General features: G+C 56.1%; 1 protein-coding gene across 8 annotated transcripts; it reads left to right on the top strand.

Annotated features, from left to right (window-relative positions):
* Positions 1–3,301: 3,301 nt before the first annotated feature.
* On the top strand, positions 3,302–20,260 carry SH3TC2 (SH3 domain and tetratricopeptide repeats 2). 8 transcript variants are annotated; one of them, XM_084535544.1, is made up of 19 exons: positions 3,302–3,876; positions 5,741–6,122; positions 7,248–7,367; positions 8,470–8,574; positions 8,786–8,913; positions 9,405–9,510; positions 9,869–10,012; positions 10,123–10,324; positions 10,845–10,918; positions 11,278–11,473; positions 12,269–12,405; positions 12,730–12,771; positions 12,864–14,567; positions 14,658–14,838; positions 16,276–16,426; positions 17,902–18,024; positions 18,287–18,437; positions 19,087–19,283; positions 19,635–20,260. In XM_084535544.1, exons 2-19 carry the CDS (start codon positions 6,089–6,091, stop codon positions 19,824–19,826), a joined length of 3,987 nt encoding a protein of 1,328 aa, XP_084391670.1. In that variant the 5' UTR covers positions 3,302–3,876; positions 5,741–6,088; the 3' UTR covers positions 19,827–20,260. The 8 variants fall into 8 exon arrangements, 7 of the variants coding, with proteins under 7 accessions (XP_084391670.1, XP_084391669.1, XP_084391671.1 ...); XM_084535543.1 differs by lacking the exon at positions 3,302–3,876 and adding an exon at positions 3,989–4,246; XM_084535545.1 differs by lacking the exon at positions 3,302–3,876 and adding an exon at positions 4,269–4,340.
* The last annotated feature ends 3,424 nt before the right edge of the window (positions 20,261–23,684 follow it).

Below are 23,684 nucleotides of genomic sequence, written 5' to 3'. Positions count from 1 at the left end.
TCTTCCCCACAGTCTAAAAATGGAACGCGGGCACTTCAAATAAATTCCTGGAGAACAAAACTGAGAAAACACAATGGGATTTGTATCAAAGTGTTTGGATTAATTAGTTAAACTGAAAGCTTTCATTCTGATTTCAACCTCAGCTTTATGTACCAATAAATAAATTAAAAAAAATAAAGCAACAAAGCTTTGCAAGTTGAAAAATCAAAATGTTGCACCCTGAAAATATCAAAACGAGATGCTTAGCCTCGCCGAGCTGCTTTGTTTCTTTCTAAAAGCAAATGGCATTAAGACCAACACCTTTGCAAGCAGCTTGGATCATTAAGAGCTTCAAAAAAATCTAGATCAGCATAAGCAATTAATATCTTAAGCAGATTTATTTTTTTTTCCTCCCAAGGAAGTGTAAAACTGATAGCTGACCAAAATTATCAAACTATTTCTTTGAATACTTTCCTTTTACTGCGTGGTTGTCACATGGAGCTTGAGCCTGAAGCCCTGAACTTGTTGCTCAGTGCTCTCTGTGTTGGACACATCAGTTCAGCCCCTTGCAGCTCATATTGTGAATCCTGGAAGGGAAAGAGATATGAAGGAGGTTGGGATTTTATCAATGTTTGTATTCTAAAGATGAACAAACCAAGTTTTTGTGAACTTTTTCTTACTGTGGGTGAAATTGAGAAATGAAAAATTGGGGATCTGGGGATCATTGTGCTCACTTTGTTACTTTCTTTTCTCCTTCCTTGTCAAATGCATTTCTGTTTCAACAGCAAAATATGAAAAGGGTAAAACCAGAAGCAGAGAAGAATAATAGAGGAAAAGAGAGGCTGGAAAGTAGAAATGCAGGGAAACAGAGAAGGTGCAGCTGTTGTGGGCTGGGGGCTTGGGGCAGCAGGGCTGGGGGCTGGCTCCAAATGGTTTTGTGCAAGGATGGGGCCGCTGATGGTGCGGTGGTTGCTGTCACCTGTTGGCTCTGATAACTAATAAGCTGGAGGGGGAGAGCCCCGCTGCCAGCACCATGCACTTCTGCAGGGTTGGTACCAATTAGCTAACGAGCATTCCCGTGAGGCTGCGGGTCTGCTGGGGGACGCTGAGGCTGAAAAGCAGAATAAGGTCCCATGAGGTGATGCTGAGTGCAGAGGGGGAGGCAGAGCTTGGGAGCTCCTGGGCCAAGGTCCCTGCAGCGATGTCCTTCCTGGGGGGAGGTGAAGGCACCCTGGGATTTGCATGCAGAAGGTCTGCACCGACAGGAACCTACCAGTGGCCAAGTGGTCACAGCCCGTTCCTCCTCTTATGGCAAGGAGCTGGAAGATGCGGCATCCTCAACGGGAGCATGCTCCAAACACTGGTCGTGCCCCAGGCTCCATGCAATGAAGGTGGCCCTGGACGTGGTGCTGGCACCTGGCATGGCCCCATGCACCCAGAGGAGCCCCCCTGGTGCCCATGGCCAGTTGGTGCCATCCCTGTGTCCCTGCAGCTGGTGGGCAGCCGACTCACCAGGGGGAGAGAGAGCATCCCTGCCAGGTCACTCGGGGCCAGAGGGGTGAGCAGAGCAGGGGCTCACCGCCCTGATGCAGGCTGCAGGCACTTATCTACACCCCATGCCTTGCCTGGCCAAGTCCAGGGGGGTCTCGGTGTCCCTCAGAGGGTGGAAGCTCTCTACAAGCTACCTGCCATCAATTCTCCTGCATTATTGATAGGGTTGAGTGCATTTAATGCTCTGGTCAGTGCAGGGCAGAGATATTTCCAGCATGGGAGGAGAGCAGGGATGAGGGACCGCGGAGGGAAGCCATGACCGGATGGGGCAGCAGGAAGGGTGGAATTGGGGGACTCCTTTGCAGCAGCTCTTCCATCAGCCAGGAGAAACCAGGTGGGCAGGAGAGACCTGGCATCACCTGGGGACCTTCTGCAGGCGGAGCCGGCTGCCAGCTGCACGTGTGTCCCCATGGGGCTGAGTTCTGGGCTGGGCTTCACGGCGGTGCAGGGCTGAGGCAGTGTTGGGAGGGAGGGAAAGTGAGGGCTCCAGAAGTGGTGGTGGTTGGAGGGGCAGTGGGAAGGGCTCCTCTGCTGCATTCGTGGTGAAAAAAGTGACGTGGAGAGCATGTTGCAGGTGAGTCGGGGGGCTGGGATGTGGGACGAGCTGGGGACACCAGCAGCTCATGGCACACCTCATATCCCCTTACATGGGGGCAGCGTCCTTGTGCAGGCAGGGAGCACCCTGTAACCTTGTCGTGGTGCACGCAGGAGAGACCCGACAGGAGCTGGTGTGGGCTGGGAGGAGCATCTCGAGGGCACGCGATGTTTTCAGGAGCTGTTGGCTCACATCTGGCAGAGCACATGAGGCCTGGACTCCTCTGCCTCCCTGCAACCTTGGAAGAAGCTCTTCTAGAGGCAGAAGGAGTTTTACCCTGGCAGCTCCGTGTCCAAAATCTGCTCATACCTCCTGAGGCTGCCCCAGAAGCAGCAGTGGGGGCTGCTGGAGCTCTGCTTTCACCCACAGCAGGGTGCTTGAGCACGGTCACTGCTGAGCAGGGGCGGTGAAGAAGGGCTGCAGCAGCTAAAGAGCTCAGAAAGGCTCCGAGTCCTGGTCTCTGCACGCCTGGAAACCCCCGAGGTGGTTGCACAGAGGTGAGCTGATGGTCCAAAACCAAGCAGCAGGGAGGAGACCCCAGAACAGAGCCCAGGCTGCTCCTGGGTGTTGGGCACCCCCGATGATTTGGGGCGCAGGGGCTCTAAGCCCACCCGACCCGGCGGCACGGCTGGGGCCTGCCGGCTGGTTTCCAAGAGCACTTATTTACCTCCTCTGCCCTCGGCTGGAACAATGCAAGCCAGGGAGAGGCGCAGGCCTCAGCATTTCTGAAAATGAAGCGCTGAGTTCAGCGCCGTTTGGCCCCGGCGCCCGCGTAACCCTTTCGCTGCAGGATGCAGAGGGGGCCCCTGGGGGCAGCAACTGTGGGAATGGTAAGGAGGTCTTGGAGGTGGAAGGAAATTCCTGAGTGAGGGCCACCAGGGAGAAGAAATGTCTTACAGCCAGGCCTGCATCTCAGCAATTTGCCACGCTGATTTTGCTGCAAAAACATTTTATTTCCCTTGTGTCCTGCATCCGTGCATGACCGCCCTCCATCCCCAGCTCCCTCCAGCTGGCACCACCCCAAGGCCAATGCATTTTGGGGGACCTCTCTGCCCCCAGCAGCCAGGAGGCTGCGCTCAGGGCAGGGGGTTTTCTCCTCTCCGTGCCTGTTTGCAGCAGGTGAAAGCAGGAACAGGGAGCGCAGGAATGAGGAAACGCCACGGCCGGACGGACTCTGCCCTCCTGCCCAGGGCACTGCTGGGGCAGGGGGGGCTCTCAGCAGACAAGGGGAGGAAAACACTGCCAAGCCCAGCACCAAAGCAGGTTCCCCAGCCCTATCGGAGCATCAAAACCGCGGAACAGAAGTTTGTTTGACCCGAAACGAAATGTTTCATCTTGTTTGTTTGCTTTTTCCCTGGCTGCCGTCAGGTGGAGGCCGGTTTCCTTTTGCTTTCAGGTTCATTTTTAGATTACAAAGTGAAAAGCGAGGAGGCTTCATTTTGAGCCTGCCAAGGAACGGTCAACGTCTGAGCGCTCCCAGAAGGAAACAGGAATATTGGATAAGATTATTAACCCTTTCTTTGTTTTTAAAAGAAAAAAAAAAACAACACTATTTTTCTCAGCTAGCACTGTTTGCCCAGGCGCACAAATACTGCTGGGTCCACAGATCTCTTATCCTGTGTGTCTGCACACGCATTTTGTCTGAAAAGCAGCGAGTTCCCGAGCTGCTCCCCGGGCTGCTGAGCCTGTCCCCGGGCAGCGAGGACGGGAAGTCCCCAGCCTCAAGGACACGACACCCGAGCAGGGGACAGGTGAGAGCCGGGAGGGACCGGTGGTGGCACGGCACGGGGTGGACACGCGTGGAGAGGGACGGAGCCCAGATGTGGTGGCCTCCCCGGCGCTTGTTTCCCGACGAGGCTTCCCCTGGGGAGGCAGCGCCCTGTTGCCCCGCTGACCTCCGCTCCGGAGGCTCTGCTGGGAAGCGGAGGTTCCCGAGGTGATAAGCCTCTCTGGGAAGAAATTCCTTTCCTTGTGCGAGGGAGTGGCGGCGCTGGGGACGCCTTGCAGGCACGTCCACACCTCTGCGCACACCGCCAGCTCCCGGGGGACTTGGAGAGGTGGGAGCAGCGAGGCTGAGGCTCCCCGGGGAGGACGGCGGTGCCGGGTGCTGTGGAGGAGCAGGTCAGTACGGCCACTTGCACCGCCGTGTCCCCGTGCCTGTCGCATGCTGGCCGGTCCCAGCTGAGCAAACAGGGCTGGGCAGTGGTGCTTGCAGGTGCTGGGAGCAGCTGCGTGCAAGGGGGCGGCTGCGCAGAGGGTGGCTGCCCTCCAGAGTGGGGCAGGGAGTTGGGATTTGGGTCCCGGTGGGGTTGGAGGCTTGGATACGGTGGTGATGAGCACACCGGGGAGGGATCGGTCTGTCTGGGGTCCTTTGTGTGTGGGAACTGGTGGGAGAGTGAAAGGGGAAATTGCACCAGCAGGAGCTAGGTTTAGCAAAGAGAATTTGGTGCCGGGAAAGGGTGAGACAGCCCCAGAGAGCAGCGGGGTGCCCAGGCTGTGTCCCCAGGTGAGGGTTGCCCACGCAGCCCTGCTGCCTGTTTCGTGCCCTGGGGAGGGAAGCGGGGCCAGCAGCAGGGGCTGCGCCAGGGCTGCACAGGGAGCAGAGGCCCTGGGGGGCTGGTGGTGGTGGCTGTCCCCTCCTTGGGCAGGGGCTGTGGCTGTGGGGACCCCAGGACATCGCTTCTGCAGGACAGGGTGCTCCTAAGGAGGCCAGGGTGAGATCAGCAGCAGCAGCAATGGGGGCTCTGCAGGGGTACCCGTGGTGCTGAGGGGACAGGGGGGAGTGGAATAGGAGGAAGTTGGGTTTCTGGCCAAAAAGAAAATTAAATTTCAGATCAAACTGGGGGTCAAAACCTTCACCTGAAGATGGGTGGGTTTGGTTATTGAGTTATCTGGGTAAATTTGACAACAAACGGAAATTTCAAAAGAACAAATTATTATTTTTTTTTTTAAAGAAACATAATCTTCTGTTGATTTTTTTTTTAATGAGTATTTTCCCCTGCATTGATGTTAATTTATAAATAGATGTTGCTAAAACAAACTGCCCTGTTCCAGCCCTGGCCACTTTGGCAAGGTGGGCCCGAACCAGCAGCATCTGTCCCGTACAGATGTGCCTGGTGGCACCCCACAAACCCGGGCTGTGATCTGAATTCCCCCTCTGGTCCCCGATCTTCAGAGCATCCCCAGGCTGACTGGGGGAGTTTTCTAAATCCGGAGCCTGCCAAGGCTGCGTGCAGTGGGAGCAGGCAGTGTCCTTGCCGGGGGCAGTGCCTGTCCCAGCCGCTCACCTTTGCACCGGTTCCCTCCGTCGTGCAGCTTTGCGGGGCTGCAGGGCAAGGATCAGCTCGGTTTTAGCACGCCAGGAAACAGCAGCAGGGCTTTGTGCCCTCACATCGAGGGCTGCAGCACAGAGGGGGAGGAGGACGGTCCCTCCCCCAGGCAACCCCAGCATTTTGACATCTGGGAGAGCCAGCGGTGCTCCTGGAGCATGGCACAGCAAGCAGGGCACTGCCGTGTGGCACTGGCATCGGCTGGTGTGAAGGTGCATCCCTAAAAACCTCCCTGCCTGTGACTTCTCACCCTACACCGCCTTTTGTTGTTTTTCTCTTCACACAGGGGCTGTGCTGACCTTCCCAAAGCTGCTCTGAAGAAGTCTGCCACCACGCTGAGGCCACCCAGAGGGTCCTGAGTGCTGCTCCTGGAGGCTGGGGAAGGTCAGGGTGCGAGAGTCCACCCGGGCAGACCCTGGTGGAGATCCTGTGCAGACACCAGATCACTCCCTCCTGCTGTTTTTGGCTGCAGTTCAAAGATCTCAGAGCCGAGATGAGCCCTGCTAGCCTCTCATGAGGCGGCTGTTCATGCTGCAGAGCCTGGTGCCTCGCTTAGCCATAGCTCGGAGGCCGGCGTGGTGCCCTTGCCGTGCAGCGGGGAGAGCGGGGCTGCTGGCTGGAGCGATGCTGGAGGATGCTGGAGGAGCCCCGGCGGGCTGTGCCAGCAGGTGAGGGGGTGTCACAGCGGCATCAGGAGTGGGGTTGGCTTTGGATGGGGGGAGATCAGGGCTGCAGCTCTCCGGAGGGGCCAGCTTGAAGCGTTCCCTGTGTCACAGCAGCAGCCGGCAGGAGGAATGAGAGGAATGCGCCACGTGGGCCTGGCGACAGGCACCCGAAGGCGAGGGCGAGAGCAGAGCCTGGGGCAACAGCAGGGCAGCGATGCGGGCGTGAGATGTGCCCGGCCCCCGCCCCACAGGCAGATAGGGCCCGTTCAAAAGGCACATTGTGCATTGTGGCTGGGGCTGAGCTGCAGTGGGGCCGGCGGTGAGCAGCTCGCTCCCTCCACCAGCACAGCAGCAGCCTGCCGGCTCAGGGCTGGCGGCGATGCTGGACACATGGGCTGCTGCTTGGGGGCCCCTTGGCACCAGGACCTGTCCCTGGGGTGCACAGGTAAGTTGTTCCATGGGGAGGCTACAGCCTGGCTTTGTCTGGCTCAGGGGGCTGGTTTATTCCCATGCTGTGGGGTTTTTGGGCATCCTGTCACCTCATCCTGCTGTCACTGCTGCCCTGGAGCACCCTGAGCACTGCAGGGCTCACAGAGCCCTGGGTGCTGGAGCAGGGGGGCAGCGCAGGGCCAGCAGCTGTGGTCGTGTGCCCCCGGGAGAGCAGGGCCAGTGGGTGCCAGGAGCACAGCCGGAGAGCCTGGGACCTGCTCTCAGCTCCGGGCTGGGGCTGCTTCCTGCCCTGCATTGCAAAATCTTTCAGCAGTCGGGAGGTAAATGAGTCACTGGCACGAATGGGAACGACTCTCCACCAGCACTTTCAATTGGTCTCTTGAAAGAGCTCCCAGTTCCCTTTCTGAGGCTGGCCCAAACGCAAACAAACACTGAAGCAGCGAGCACAGCCATGAGCAAACCCTCTTCTCTCACCCAAGGAAGCTCCGTTCCCATTTTGCTCGGCTCTGCGGGAACCCACCGGGGCGCTCGGCCAAGCCGCTGGCTGTGCCACCATGAGCGATGCCCCACCTGCCCCCTCCTTCCCCACGGCTGCCCATGGGGCACAAGGAGACCCCTTGGGCCTGGAGCATCCCTCCGGGGGGCTGAACGCCTCCCCTCACCACCCCTTTTCCCCAGGCGAAGAGTGTGAGTCCTGCTGCCCCCGCTCGCCCCTGCTCCTGCCCCGCTGGGACCGCCTGCAGCGCGCCGCCACCGAGCGCCGGGGACCATGGTGGCGAGGGACAACCATGGCATCAGGTACTGTCCCTGGGGAGGGGACACCAGCCTGCAGAGCCCGCAGGGACTGCCAGGGTGCGGGGAGCAGAGGAAGGGAGGGACGTGGGAAGCGAGTGCCGCCCAGCCCAGGCAGCTCTGTTGTAACTCTGCCTCTGGCTCCTTTCGCTTCCCCGTCTCCGTTTCCCCCCCGTGTGTCAGAGGGGTTGGAGTTCCTGGATGAAGTCCTTTGTTAAGCGTGCTCAGTTCTGCTGTTGAGAAATGTAGAGGCTTTTCTTCCAAAGAAAAGCCCCATTTATTGCCTGTCCAGCCTTGGGCCATTCTTTTCTGCTGCTAACTCTAAGTAAGGATTATAATTCTGTGTGCAAATAACGCAGCTATTTGACTGGCTAGCAAAGTGGGCTGAATAATAAGACCTACAGAGAACAGTTATGGTCACAAAAGTAGCGTAGGAAAGCTGCTGCACTGTTCAGCTCCAGATCTCTGGGTACATGTTAGTTGTGCGAGTCCTCTCTGATTACTGACAAAAATTGGTTTCTAACCTTGTTATCCCTCCACAGCCAATACAGCTGTGGAAGAGCAAGCTGGATTTGTGTGTGCCTCAGCCATCATTAGCATAATTACCAGTGAAAGTTTCCACTCCTGAATCCTTTATGGCAATTGTTGGCAATGTGCGAAGCTGAGAGCATGCAGCTTGGATTTCAAATAGCAATTGGATCAGGCAGGGGAGAAAATCTTATTCTGTCAAACTGATGAGCAAAGAGTTTTGCAAGTCCTTGGCTCACCCGTGCTGGAGAAGTGCTCTCACTCTGAGATCTCCTCCAGAAAACCTCTCTGTCCCGGGATCTGCTCTGTGACACTGGCTTCGGAGCAAGCACAGAAAGTCCCTCACTTCAGCCCACCCCCGCACTGGGAAGGACCCAGTCACCAAGGGTACTGCGTAGGCAGAATTCATTAATCTTGCTTCCCCCTTTCAGTACGATTTCAGGGTGATGCCCTTTGCATGCAGTCCCCCAGGCAGATCTGCAGTATAGCCCACGGACTTTGCTTTCAGGTGGCATGGCTAGGCAGAATAGCCTAGATCCCACTACCAAACCTGACAGCAGTGTTTCTGTGTCCTGTGTAGGTAGGGCTGGGGCACCAGAGCCAAATGGTGCAGCTACCGAGGCAGCAGAAGGCTTGCCGGACACCTCCTCGGTGCTGCTGGCTGTCGGGGAGAGCTTTCCCCCAGGTAAGAGGCTGCCTTTGGCATCACCCAGATTTCCAGTGGCTGCACGTATGAGGCCAGGCATCGCGGCTGAGCAAGCCCTGCCATCCCTCGGGTTGCTGGAGGGGAAGGATGGGATCTGCCCATGCTCCTGGAGCACACAGCTGGGCTGGAGGCAGCCCCATCAGTGCTGTGGGGCTCCTTCCCCCCTAACCCTGCATGTTTCCTCTCCAAGAGATTTCGCTCTTCTTCTCCGTGGAGAGCCGCTCCTCCCGGTGCCTCAATTCCCAGCTGCAGGAAGCTGCCAGGAAGAAGCTGTGGGCCCTGGAGAGTGACGACAGAGCGGTCCGTGCCCTCTTCAAGGTGGGAGCTGATGGGGGAATGCTGGTCTGGTGGGATGTGTGATGGGACACCCAGCCTGGCCGAGGAGGAGGAGGTTCTCTGGGATGTGTCCTGTATACAGGGGAGCTGGAATGATGTGGGAAAGGAAACGGTGATGGGTGAGGGGTAGATCCTCATGTCTGGAGCCTCATATCAGGGGCAGTGAGCTGCCGGAGGGATGGTGCAGGTAGCACCGGGGTGAGTGCTGAGGAGCTGGTTGTGCTTCATAAAGAAAAATCCCATTCACTGCCCTGAACAATCCTTCCCTGCTGGCTTTCCATGCCCTCACCCCTGAGGGCACCCTGCAGAGCTGCGCAGAAGACCTGGGACAGTTCATAGCTTTGGTCTCAACTGTGCTAATAAATGCCTGCCTGGTCTCATCCCGGGGGCTGCTTTTATGGCCACACTGCCAGGAAAACCCCTGTCAGGCTCCCATCCCTCTCCTTCAGCCTTGCTTTCTGTTCTCCGTGCAGGAGCTGTCAGCCAGGCTGGTGTGTGTACAAGCACAGGAAGATCGGTTCCTGCTCACCTTCAAAACCCTGGAGGAAGTCTGGAAGTTCTCCACGTACCTAGCTTTAGGTAATGTTTTCAAGGTGTGGGGGATCCAAATGGATGGTGTGAGAAGGATTTTTGGAAAAGGTATTCTGTGACACCAAAAAAAAGTAATGCAACAGGGAGAACACCTTGAAGAGGAAGGAATATTAATGAGACTTTGGTATTCATGTACAGCTTCATGAAACCAGTCTGGATCAGTGGAAAAGGTCCAGGAGGTTTCCTTTTGGGTAATTCCTCTATTGATCCTGGGGATGGAGACAGAACTGGAGATCGCTGCCTTACAGCATGGTTACAGGTGGCACATTAGGAGACACTGGAAAAAACTGCTCGTGCTGCCCAGCAAAGGAAGGTGCTACCATTACTTTCCTCTTTGCTGTCGTAGGCTATGTGGGCAGCTGCTTGGAGCAGCTTCTCTTTGGCCAGGAGTACTGGCTGAACTGTGCTCTGATGGAGGACACGGCGATCAGAGTTAGCATGGATGAAGATCGCTTGGCCACCATCTACCTGGGTCTGCTGCTGCAGGAAGGTGAGACGGGGCTGCGACAGCATCTCGGCAGGACAAGGACGAGGGTGGCCATCTCTGGGTCTGTCCTGCACTGGTGCCATTGACCTGGCCGTGACTCTTTCTATCTGCAGGTAACTTTTTTTCCAGAGCAGTGCCCGGTGTCTGCCAGCCTGAGGAGGAGGGAGAGGAAGGCCTGCAGCTCCGCAGGAACGAGCTGATCCATGTGAAGAACGTTGGAGAGGAGTCCACGTGGGAAGGGGTGTCCTTGCTGACGGGGCAACGAGGGCTGGTGCCTGTGGCAGCTCTCGAGCCCGTTCCTCACCCATTTTACCAGTAAGTAGGTGGGCAATGGATGGTGCTCAAGCCAAGTTAATTCCTGACCCAGATGCACCAGCTAACACCAAGTCAGCAGTGAGGAACTGCTCTTACCTCTGGCACTGGGCAAGAGCCAGATAATTTTGTGAGAATAAACACTGTAGAGACAGCCACTGGAACCAGTTCAGGTCCTGTAGTGGGATAGAGCAAGGGCATAGTTCTGATATCGTTCTTGTATAATATTGACTTAGGTCATACCTGGGACTATTTGTGATTTACAGGTCAGTAACTGGGACACAAAACAGCCTGTCTTGGGCAATGCCAGCCAAAATGGGGCCTGACACCTGGCTGAGCCTCACAGACAGTCACAGATCTTCTTGTAGGCACACAGAAATCCTCCTTAAGGGCTGGCAAAATCATCTGCCCTCTGTGTCCTCTGTGTCATTAGGGGGCCTCTGTCCTGCTGTGTGGGACTGTCCCTCGTGGTAGCCCAAGGACTGCTCGGGGAGGACCAGCATGGCTCCCTCTTGCCTTGCAGGTGGTTCCTGAAGAATTATGCCGTGAGTTTTGGCATCTCCCAGGACATCAGTGGGGCGACCTCCCAGCCGATCGGTGAGTGATACCTGTGTAAGGTGGCCGTCCTTCCCATCAGGGGCATGGCTTTTGGAGACTGGGTTTGGCCAAAAATGCAATGGGTCCATCTCCTGTTCTGACAATGGCACTCCATGGCAAGGGGTTGCATCTTGAGACTCTCCTGAGCAGATTACAGACCTTTAAAATTGCAAGTGCTCAGAAGGGTGATCCAAGGAGCATAATAAGAGTCTGAGACAGAGAGCACAATAAAGCTCAGGGGACACAGAGACAGGCTGCTCCTGCTGAAATTGCGGTCTTTTTGCCCAGGTCTTTTCCAGCAAGGAAGTTTTTGCACTGGGCCTCACACCAAAATGCGGTTGTTTGCCTTTGTTTCCCAGTGAAAGGCAGGTGCACAGCCACACAGGACCATAAAGGAGCAGCATGGGATGAACTGAGTTTCTCCGAGGGAGACAGCATAGAAATCATCGGCTTCCTCATTCCAGGACTCCCGTGGTTTGTGGGCAAATCCCTGAGCAGCGGCAACATCGGCTTTGTCCCAACGCGATGCATAAATGCCACGGCTTGTGAACCCTTGTAAGTTTACTGCTACCATCTAGATGAATTTAAAGTCAGGTGGAAAGCAGGGGAAGACCCAAAATCCCAGTTCAAGGCTATGTGTGAGTCCGGAGCAGGTAATTTGCTTTGCAAGGACTTCATAGAGGATTTGTCTGAGGTCTGTCCAGAAGCCTTGGCCAGGCTCTTCTGCCACCAGGCTGGCTTTGCTTGCCTGCTGAGGGATGCCAAGGCAGGACAACCACTGGCACAGCTCCTCTCTGAGCAGAATTGAGCACCCTGCTGTGGACGAGGACAAGGGTTATCTGAGGAGGAGGGTGACACCTTAAGATCCAGCAGTTGTCTTTGTTGCTGCCTTAAAGACAGCTCCATTTCAATACCCATCCAAAAAGGCTTCTCCTCCAAGACCATGTGTGGGGGGACGGGGTCCTTAAGCTGTTGCTAGCTCTGCTAACGCATCTTTTGGGCTTTCCTGGGTCATGTTCACTCAAGATAAGTCTTAGGCGCATTTCTCTGACACTACAGAGAAACAGAGAGGAGATCAGATGTGTCCTGGCCTCAGAAAGGGCTTCTGGAGAGAAAAAAAAGGCTAATAGTTTACTCCCTCTGGCACTCCTTAGTTTCTCCATGGAGGAGCTGGATCTCAGAGCCCTGCTGGGGAAGGGATCCAGACTCTGGTATCCACCTGCAGCAGAGCTTTTCTGGTAGGAGGAGGAGGAGGGGTGGGAAAACCCATCTCCATCCCACAGGACAGCTGTGCTGTCAGGGGATGGGGAGACACTGAACTGTTTTTCTGTTGTGTCTGCTTCAACCTAGGGGAAAAGGCTTGGTGTTTCTGAGCGAAGAGGAAAAATCCCCCCTCCTGCGCATCCCCTGCAATGGGGGCGAGCAGCACTTCGCCACCCTCCTGGGCGAGCTGGCACGCACAGACATCACCTCCGTGTATCGGCTGGGTGAGTTCCCCTCCTCTTCTGTGCACAGCCCCACTGATCCCCCCGGGGAGCAGCCCTGGGCCATGCCTAGAGAGCTCCTGCTCGGGGCTCTGCCAGGGCTGAGACGGCTGCTAGGCCCTCTGCTCAGCCTGGCCCAGGAGGCTGGAGATACCCTAAAGGACTGCAGTTTGCAGGAGGCTTCTCTGCTGCAACTGTAATCACTGGGGCTCTCCTAAATACAGGTCTGGGGTTTAGCAAAGCAGCAGATCTCTGTAAGGTTTGTGTGCTCTGCCTGCGCACTAACATTGACTTGGGCTTTTTCTTTCTGTTTGTCTCTTTGTGTAGATGGTTTTGAACCCACAGCCATGTTCCCCAAGGTGCCATCAGGTGAGTGTGTGGAGGATGCTTTTATAAATATGTCAGAGGGTGAATTTTGACGTGGGGAAACATTCTGCTATGGTTTTCCTGTCCCCTTCCAGAGGCTGTTCTCCATGGTGGTAAGGATATCCAGCTGCTCCAGTCCTGGGAGGAAATAAATGGCCTGGCTACAGCTAGCACCTCCGAGCAGTCCAGCCCCGGGAGTGAATTGGCCTCTGCTACATTGGAAGATGTTCTCCTGGACAAGCTGGATGACTTTGATGATCCCAAGTTCTTTATTGACCTGAATGCTGGACACATGGAAGATGCCGATGTCTTTGACCCCATACTGACCTTCCTTAACCACGAGAGTTATGTGCCCAGTTTTCAAAGCCTCTACGATATGAGTTTTTCCTTTCTCAACTCCACTTTTTATGGTTTCTCTGATGAGGACGAACTGGTCTTGTACCTTGAAACGTCCAGGAACTGGGCTAAGAGGACTCACGCAATTTGGGCTCATGTGAGGCTCTGTTTCCTCTTGGGCAAGCTCTGCATCAGAAAGGTCAAGTTCTCCCAGGCTCGAGTCTATTTCGAGGAAGCCCTGAGCACCCTGGACAGGGGCTTTGGGGACCTGCCCCTGCTGGCTGCCTTGCATGTGAACCTCGCTTCCATCTACCTGAAACAGAACATGAAGAACAAATTCTCCTCCTTGCTGGGCAAAATGGTGACCTTGCTTGTCTGCTTGCCTGGCCGCCCTTTTAGCTCTGAGAACGAGCTGGAAGTCATGGTGTACGTGCTGAGGGAAGCCATTGCCGTGGGCAATGCTCCCCTGGAGGCACGGGTCTGCTTCTTTATTGTCAAGCTCTTCCTACAGCTGGGAAAAACTGACGAGGTGCTGCCCTTTGCTGAGCATCTCCAGTGTCTCACCACCACGTTACTCAGCCCAGATGCTGCTGCTGTGCCACTGGATGTCACTCCCATCTTGAGCTACCTGTATGACAAGAAGTACTTGCCAAACATTGCGCTGGCCTCTGCCAGGCTCTTTGTTCCCAGCGGCACCAAGGGGGCACCAACGCCCATTTGGAGAGCTGGCTTCATCCTCCAAACTACATCCAAGCTCCTGGGAAGCCAACCGGAGAGGAGCAGCATCCCGGCGCTGGCTTGTTCCTACCTCCAGCAGGCCCTGCGCTTCTCCTGTGAGAGCCGTGCCGTGCCCACCCAGAGGACGCTGTGCACCATCTTGTCCCGGCTGCACCTCCAGCATGGCCTGCTGCACGGGGCGCTCCATCACGCCACCAGGGCCGTGGCTTTCAGCAGGCTGATGGGCGAGGAGGAGGCCTTTGAGTCTTCCCTCTCCCTGGGGTGGACGTATCTCCTGAACAGCCAGCCAGGCCCGGCCGCAGAGATCATGGGGCAGCTCCTGCAGTCCCTGCACGGGACGGACAGCGTGACGCAGGGGGGGGCCGTGCACAACCTCCTGGCCATTGCCCTCAAAGGGGAAGGACGGGTGCAGAAGGCTGCGGAGAACTACCTCCGGGCTCTGCACAAGGCCAAGGAGACGGGCAACAAGAGGAACCAGGCCATCGCCCTGGCCAACCTGGGGCAGCTGAGCCTCTCGCATGGAGCGAGCCAGCTGTCTGAGCTCTACCTGCTGCAGTCCGCTCAGCTCTACGCTGAGCTGCAGGGCTGCCAGGATCCAGAGCTGGAGGTGGTGCAGGTGCTGCTGTGGCTGGCGCAGGCCATGGTGAACAGGCAGAAGGTGGAAGATGGCAAACTCTGCTATGAACTGGCACTGGGTTTTGCCCTGAAGTGGCGTAACGTGAGGAGTGAGTACCGCTGGGCTGGCAGGAACTCACCGTGGTGCAATGCCTGTTAGGTCCCTAAAGCCGTCCCTTTCCCTTCCCTCTACCACGCAGGTCAGCTCCACGTCACGGAGGCTCTCTGCCATTTCTACAGCGAGGTGTCCCCCAACCTCCAGGCCTGCATCACCTACCACGAGCACTGGGTGTCTCTGGCCCAGCAGCTCCAGGACAGAGAGATGGAAGGTGATGTTCGGCAGACCCTCAGCCAGCTCTACCAGGATTTGGACACCTCCGAGTAAGTCCTGAGTGGGGCTGTTAGTGTAGATGCTTTCAGAGCAGTTTCTGCTTGCCCAACACCAGAGCAGTGGCCTTTCTGAGGTGTCTGGAGCAGAAGTCCCCAGGGAGAGGTGGGGAAGGTGTGTGGCAGCTCCCTTTTGGCAGGCTGGTGGCTGGGGAACTGCTGAGGGTTGTGAGCTGTCCCTGTGCCGTGACGGGGGGAACAGCTCAATGTCAGCCAGAACGTGGTGACTGCTGGGCAAACACCGGGCTGCGAGCTGGGGCATGGCCAAACACGGCTCTCCAGAGACACACGCAGCCCTCTTCAGAGGGGACCCAGTGACAGGGAATTCATCACTTCCTTTGGAGGCTTATTTCAGTGATTAATCACCGTCCGCCGATAAAAATAGACTCCTTATCTGTTATTGAAACAAGCCTGGCTTCGGCCTCCAGCCGCTGAGTCTGCCCTTCCCATCTCTACTGGAATATTTTCCCCAGGGATGCACGTAAGACCCTCTGTCAGCTCACCCTTCAATCTCCCACTTGACACATGCAGGTGACATAAGGTTAGGCAGGAGGGGAAAGAAAAACTTGGGCAGACCACAGACTTTCTTCCGTCTTTGAAAGCAAACGTGTCCAACAGCGGAGATCTGGCTCCCATGTCCCAGGAGGACAAGTGGGCAGGGACTGTCGTTAACTGGGACGTTAACCTTCCCCTGCTGGGTCACAGTGAGTTCAGAGGGAAGGAATTTAGGAAGCAGACGCCTGTCATGTGAGCGGTGCTATTTAAGATCACAAAGCGTCCCCCAGCCTGTGCTGGAAGGACAGCTGGAGTGCAGTCAGCAGCAGGCGAGACACCAGGCAAGCAGACATGCCCTGGGCACTGCCCCGCGCTCCCCTGGCCATGGGTGCCTCCTGCCTTCGGCCTGTCACCTTGTCCTGCTGCTCATCCCCTCGTCCTCCAGTGACATGGGGCTTGGGAAGGGGCTGTCAGGCCTTGCACATGTGGCCACACAGCTCTTTTCGGATGCCCCAAGGGGCAAACAGCAGGCAGAGATGTGGATCTGGGTTCCAGAGGCTGTTTGGGAGATGAAGGTGCAAGCACTGCCAGCCTGCACTCCCTTTGTGGCTGGGGGTGATTTGGGGCTTGGTGTAGGGGGAAATAGGGTTGGCAGGTGACTTGGACAAACCTGCTTCATCAGCTAAAATGAGGAGCAGCCACTGGGGAGCTGCTCCGTGGGGGCTGTGCTGAGATAGGAAACACACATATACATGTACGTCCTGTCCTTTTGCCAGTACACATAGCTAGGAGCTGTGGCTGTCCATTTGGCTCTAACCTGCAGCAACAACAGGAGGAGAAGACAGCACTGCTAACAGGGAGGTGCTGCAGCCCTGCAGCTGGTTGCTGGTGCCCTGTGGTTGCTCTGTAATGGCTTTCTGCCCGTTGCTGTTGCAGGGCTTTGAGAAGGTCTCTGGACTGCACCAAGCAGAGCCTAAGGATCTTCATCGACCTGGAGGAGACTGGCAAGGCGGCAGAGGCCTGGCTGCAGGCAGGAAGGCTCTACTACCTTATGAAGGAAGATGAGCTGGTGGAAATGTACTTCCAGGTATGGGGGAGGTGTCTGGAGCAGCCCTGTTCCCACCCTGGCTAGCTGCATTCCCATCAGGGCTGTGTGGCTCAGGGACATTTGGGGCTGGAAAACTTGGAGAGTTTTCTCATGAGCAGCAGAAACCTGCTGCTGCAAGGAAGCGCTGTTGCTTCAGCACTTTTGTTTAAATTTCCTATTAATTTTCCTATCTTTCCTTCCATCTGCTGGGTTTGGAGGATTCTGGGGTGAAAGTAAGTGAATTTATCGAGTCAGAAAGTGATGTGGGAGTGCCAGAGAGAGCTGAAGCTGCTAGGTGATCAGTTCCCATTGAAATGCACATAGATAAGGGTGAGGTGCCAGTGATGTGCTTGGAGATTTCTTGGAGCAGTAGACTTCTGGCTTCTTTCCGTCTCTATCATTATTCTATCAGCTGGGCTGCAAAGAGGAAGAAGTACTCATAAAATCTTAGGGCTGCATCCTCCAGGGAGCATCTATTTAGAGATGCAGAAGCCTTCCACATACTCAAAGTAAGCAGAGCAGGAGGCTGGCTGGGTCTGCTGGCATTGCATTGAGCTGGGGTCTCCAGCAAAGCACCAGCCTGAGCACACACAGAGGATGCTCTGCGTCCTCACCCTGTGACCCCAGAAGCATTTCAGAGCTGGTGGGGCTGACTGACTGAGGCACCTGGTGGTGGGGACAGGGCGAGGAGCCTTTCCATCAGCCACACTAGCCTGCCTCCAAATCAAGGTGCTAGAGGCACCTGTGTTACTGGTACTGGGAGGCTGCTCAGGGACCTGGGTGCCTCGAACATGTGGCTCTGGCATCAGCTGGTTTCCTAGCCCAGAACGAAGAGCCATCATTGCCTTTCTTGTGGTTTCAGCAGGTTTTCAGGAGCTAAAGAGGGGTGACTTCCCATTAAGACGAGCCAGTGGAGGACAGATTTCAGCAGGACATGTCTGCAACCCTGAGGGGCCCTTTTCCAGGCACGGTCATTGGCAATGATCGATTGTAACGATGAAAGGAACAACACGTTCCTGCTGGAAGGTGGCACCAGGGTCAAGTGTGCAATTGGCACAGACATCTCTTCTTCCCAGAAGTTAGCATACCTGCCCTCCTGCTGGCTCTGCCCTTTCCCTGTCCTGGCTCTCTGCTCCCCTTGTCAATCTTCACGTTGGCTCCATCACACCACAGGGACAGCCCAGCACAGGGCAGCTGCTGCCTGCACCCTTCCCACTCTAAATCCTGATGCCAAAGGACGTCCTGGCTGGTCGGTCTGGCACACTGACCATGCATGGGGATGGGTGGGTGGCTCCATCCTCACACGTCACCAGGAAACACGGCACAATGTCCCCCCAGCTTGTTTACCAACCCATGTCCTTGCTGTTAGGAGCACTGGGGCTCACGTTTAGGGTGACTTGGCTTTATTTTGTTACTCCAAAGTCTTTGTGCAGATGTCTCTTTCCAAGTCTCACTGCAGTTCCTCTTCCCTCTAGGCAGCCATTCAGACAGCTCTGAAGTCTGAGAACTTCTCCTTGGCCATGGAGCTTTATGAAAAAGCAGGTGATACCTTTTTCAATGGCAGCCGAAACAGAGACCGAGCAGTGGAGTTTTACAGGGTACTGATCCCTCCAAGTGTTTCTCTGTTTATGTCCCTGCTACACGACGGCCATGGGGAGCTGTGCCCAGCAGGATGGAGGGTGGAAAGGGACGGGGTCGTTCTGTGTGTGCTGGCATGCAAATGTGGCTGGGGGGGGAACCTGAAGCACGGACACATCTGTAACACCTTAGTCCATCTCCTGCTGCTCCATCACCCCTCTGCAGGCAGTGCTGTACCCACACCTCCAGGAACAGCCTGGACTCACTCTTTTCTCTCCCCAGGGTGGCGCTGTGCCCTTGGCCAGGAAGCTAAAAGCCCTTAAGACAGAGCTACGGCTGTTCAACAAGCTGGCAGAGCTGCAGATTGGGCTGCAAGGCTACGAGAAGGCGCTGGAGTTTGCCACGCTGGCAGCCCGGCTGAGCATCAGGGTGGGTGAGTGATGCACACCCCCGGGGAGCAGGGCAGAGGGGGTGCCTGTCTGCGTGACAGCACTGTGCATGCGAAAGGGAGGTGCTCCTGCTTTCATAAGACCTCTGGACCAATTCTTATCCTAAGGGTTACATCTCTTTAAAGGCTGCTTCCCTTTTTAAGCTGCCCACGGGGGTGCTCCGCTGTGGCGGTGGTGGGGCTGGCTGAGCAGAGGGCTGTTGCTACACCAGAGCACAGGAAATCTTATGAGGGCATGGGACTGAACGGTTCCTCTTTGCCCTGGCTCTTCCGATAAACCTACCCCTTTCCATTGCAGAAGTAGGCCTAATGGGCAAAAGAAATGCCTGAGACGGAACCAGCCTTGTAATAACCCTCTCCAGCCCCCAAGAAATCCCCTGGCTGAATGATATATGATATATATGGCAATATATATATGATATATATAGACTGACAATCTATCCCACTTTGGTATCAGCACCCATGATAGCTCTGTTTTCTCTGGACCATCTTCAAAGGCAGTGCCTCCTTATGAAGACAGATATCTGTGCCCTGGGGCTGTGGAGCAAACACATCCCTGAGTGGCTTGGTGTGCTGGGCTAGGAACTGTGTGTGAGCACCCTGCAGTCTGACTGTATCAGCAACTTTTTTCCAGGAGATCAATTGCAAGAGCTGGTTGCATTCCACCGCCTGGCTACAGCCTACTATTTTCTGCAGATGTATGAGATGGCAGAAGACTGCTACCTGAAGACTCTCGCCCTGCGCTCCCCCGTGCTGCAGTGCTCTGGAGAGGCCCTGTACTACTCCAAGGTGTATTGCCACCTTGGCAACCTCACCCTGCACAAACTGAAGGTAGGAGGACACTTGCTATGATGCTGTGTTGAGTTCTTGGGTCTTCATGGGGTGCTGGAGGTGGAGTATCCCATCTGCTGGCAGAGCAGCCATGGTCGTATACAGCAGCATCCTGTGGCTCTCTGTCCTGGCTGCAGCTTTACAATAAGCACACACAGTGCTGGCACAGTCAGGTTTTAAAGTGGGACAGGCAGTTTGGAAAGAAATGCTAGCACTTAGTGACTGTACAGAGCCCATTTCAATGAAGTCAGGTGTCACCGGCTTCTGCCTGGAACCGCTGGGCTCTGCTCCAGCACCCTCACACCCCGTGGCCTTGCATTACTTCCTAACTGCCCTGCTCTTTATGCTTAGGATGAACAGGATGCAGCAGCCTACTTCCTCCTGGCCCTCGCTGCAGCGACCGAGCTGGGAGACCAGGAGCTACAAGGCCGCATTCACGCCAAGCTGGCTGACATCCCCAGGGTCACGCTGGGGCCCGTGGGCACGCCGGGCTGTGCCACGTACCGGGCCCGGTGGCTGAGCGAAGGTGGCCACGTCGTCTGACCCATCCATCGCCATGGGGACGTGCCTGCAAACAGCTTCTTGCCTCGCACGGGTCCATGTGCTCTCCAGAAGCAGCATCACAGGAGGGGTCCGGCCGCCAACAGCAATTTATCTCCATGTCCCCAGCAGACAAGGGACCTGGGACCCTCATTTCTTGGGAGTGGGGCTGTGTGCCATGGCGCTGCTGGCAGAGCGAGGCAGGATGGGGCCCAGGAGCAGGTGCTGGAGCACAGTGCAATGGGGAGAGAGGCAGGCAGCACTCCAGGAGTGTGGCTGTGCAGGATGGGGATGAGGACAGGAACATGGACAGGGATGGGGACAGGGACAGGGTGCCACCCGTCCCCACCCGGACCCCACCGGACAGCTCAACCGGCGATGGGACACCTCCGACCCGAGCGTGTTTTAACTCGAATAGCAACTTTTATTTATTCCTACCTGTTCTCTGTGCTGTGTGCTCTGCTCCGTGACCCCACAGCTCCGCAGGAGCCGGGTCCTGTTGGGCACCGAGCTGCAGCCCCGCTCACCGCCAGGGCGCACCAGAGCCCCACGGTTGCGGGCGGCGGAGCCGCTCCTCGTCCCGCTCGGCCCCAGCCCTGCTGCGGGTGCTGAGCCAGGGGGCAGCGCTCCCCCGGGCTCGAAAGGCTGTGCCAGCGAGCTGGGGCTCCACGGGGAGACCCTGCTACAAGTCCCTTCGTCTCCCTTCCATGCTGCGCCCCTTGGAAGTGCCAAACGCGCAGCGTGGGTCTCCTCGCCCCCGCTGCAAGTGCCCACTTCGTTTTCCCCTTCTGACCCCTGTGAGCCATCCATCACCAGGGCAGCGAATAGTTTAATGCTTGTTTACCAAGCATTCCTGCGATGCCATCGGGGCAACCTCAGCCCTGTGTTGGGAGGAGGCAAATCTCTGTCCCGTTTGACATCCAGCGAGCTTTTGGGGGAACTGGTCCAGGAAAATCCTCTGGCTGGCCCCATGGGCAGCCCGCTCTGCGCTCAGCTCAGGTGCCGTGCGCTCTCCCAGCAGAGGCCAGGATCTGTGCAGCTGCACCAGCCCTTCTGTGCGCACATCCCGTCCTCAGCTGTGTCCTTGGGGGCCCCAAAATGACACCTGGGGCCACCATGAGGTCAAGCACCCAGGTGGGTGCAGACCCAGCATCCCTGCAGACCCACATGGGTGGCCAGTGGCTCTTGTGGTTCTTGTCAAAGCAAAGCCCCGTGGAGGATGAATCATGCAGAGAGCATTCTCCCTAAAATATCCCTTCCAGAGCCAAAACCTGAGGCCTTTCCGCCTAGCACCAGTGAGAAAAAATGGTCTTTGTTTAAACACAGCAAGTCAGAATTTCAGCTGGTCTAAATCAGCTGAGACATCCTGATCTGCAGGACTGTAGGTCTGGCCCGTAGTTTTTAACCAGACATGTGTTTTCTAAATCACAGCAAATGACTTTGTGCTGCCTGGGGGGAAAAAATAAAAATGAGGAGGCTCACTCTTTGAGAACATCCCATAAAACATCCTTTTCCCTCTCATCAACGAGCCCTCTCTGACAAAGCTGGGCTGTTTTCCTATCAGGATGAGAGGTCAGGGTGGCCAGGGCTGATTAAACACCATAACACTTGGAAGTAAATTGAAACTTGGTGCGTGCCAGCCCCTGTGTCTGTGCCCAAGGGTGGGTGAGGACCCAGCGTTCCTGCAGCTGGGGAGGAGATTTCTCCTTGCCCCCTTCTTTCTGGGCAAGGAAAAGCAGGTCTTTTGGGGTCTTCGTGCCAGAGGAGGTCCCTGGGTAATGGCACAAGCCCCCGGGCAGCCTGGCTGGGGGTTATCACCTTCCACCTTTCCATCTATCATTCCTTGGGCATGGGGCTGGGAGCTGTCTGCCTCTAGGGCTCACCATGGAGCTGCCGTGTATGTGTAGGAGGCACAGAGACCACGCAGGGGGTGTGCACCCCAAAGTGCTGCAGGGTGCAGAGCTGTGGCATTGCTTTACCAACGAGGAGGTCAGAAGAGAAGGACGGTAGCGAGACAGGAGATATTTATCCTACAGGCCCTGCCACCAGTGCCCAGCCTGCTTCACCAGTGCGAATGCCACTCCGAGCAGAGGAAAAAATAGGGGAAAGGGAATGGATGGATCAGTTCTCCTCGTATCCCAGGTGTTGTCGCCGTGCTGTGGCTTGTGACTCATTTCTGAGCTGCATGTGACTGCCTGCTCCGTGCCCAGTCCCGGCACTTTTCCTGCCCCCAGTCCCTGGCCAGCAGAGCTGGAAATAGCACCAGTGGCCCCACGTGTGGCAGCATGCACCTCCACACAGCCACAGAAAGCTGCACCTTCCCTTCCAGCACGTTCAGAGGGCGAAGGGTGCTGCTGGAGGAACCTCCTCGCTTTGGTGCCAGAGCTCGTACGTGCCTGGGGCCATCCCCTGGCTCTGATCTTCCGCCGGTGTGATCCTCCGGGCACCAGCATGACCAGCTCTGATGCAAGCCTGCGTAAAGAGATGAAGCTGGCACCCTGACCCCATTTTTGGCCAATGCCCCGAGGGGAAATTAAGGCCTGGAGTAAAGAAGGACTGGATTTCTCTAACATATGTTCATTCTTGGATAGTGGAAGTACTACGACGAGAATAATTCCTGGATCATCTTAGCTCTGGTGTTAGCCTCCAGGGCGTTATAAAAAAGGAAGCACTGATAACTGCACGTATAGATACGGACAGAAGTGTCGAGATAGCTGGATTTATTTGGGTTTACACAGAAACTACTCTTTCGTGCAGAAACACAACACCCAGCAGTAATAATTGCTATGAGCTGACATCTTTCATTGTATGGTGCTGCAAATCTTCCTGGTCCGTGCTGGACAGACCTTCGTATTCCAGCTGCACCACACAGCCTCATCCCACACCCTGCCTGAGGGCCCTGTGGGTTAGCTGAGGGGCAGAAACCCTCACTGAGTGCTGTCAAAGCCCTGCGGTGGGGCAGGGACGGTGCTTGTTTCTTGGGTGAGATGTTTGAATTTCAGGATGTGCTGCACGGATCCAGGGACTGGGTAGGAGCCGTCCTGAGGACCTGTGCCTGGGCATCCCTTAACCAAAATAACCAACCACAGCACAGCAGCCTACCCTGCTAGGAGCACACCAGGGCTGTGCAGAGCTCTTCCGTGCCCAGGTTTTGCAGCCAGAGATGCTGTCTATGGATCTTACATCATTTATCCATCCCCATCAACCTTGTATTTTGGCAGAGGGGTGGTGCTGGCTTCCAGCAGTCTGCTTCCCCTCGGGCTTGTTGAGGATGCGGAGGAGCAAAGCATCAGGGGCAGAGCTCACCTTGTCTCAGGGGCGGCTGGTCCTGCATCTTCCTGCTTGGGAGAGTAACGAGAGGCTGGTAAACACCAGCTGTTCTGCTAAACAGAGGTGGGTGAAGTATGTAAAACGGGCGATTTAGATTAAAAATCATTTATTTTCAGAGCAAGCCGGGTTTTTGTTTGGTGTTAATTGGGATCATAAATATGCATGCTGGGAGGTGTGTTCGAGGCTGATGCCAGGAGCCTGAGCAAGAGCCAAGAGTCACTAACTGTAACTCCACGTGCTTAGACAAACCTGTCCTGCCCTGCAACGTGCAGCCCATCTCTACCTGCTGTGATGGGGGCTCATGTTTGCACTGCTGGTGTCCCCATCCTGGAAGCTCACCATGTCCCTGGGGCAGGGGAGAATCAAAACCAAGAAGAGAGGAGGGAGAGAGCGGCTGGGCAGTGACTGATGGTGCAGACAAGGGGTGGTGAGGCCAGATATAAACCATTTCCTAGCTGGGATGTCACAGGTTTTGTGCTGAGATGGCATCAGGCGTGGGTCAGCACTGGGGCTGTCATTGTTCACAGGACA

The sequence above is a fragment of the Aythya ferina genome (genome assembly GCF_964211825.1).
Source record: "Aythya ferina genome assembly, chromosome: 14".
Taxonomy (NCBI): domain Eukaryota; kingdom Metazoa; phylum Chordata; class Aves; order Anseriformes; family Anatidae; genus Aythya; species Aythya ferina.
Note: the sequence above shows the minus strand (reverse complement) of the source record. Positions and strands in the feature narration are given on the sequence as shown.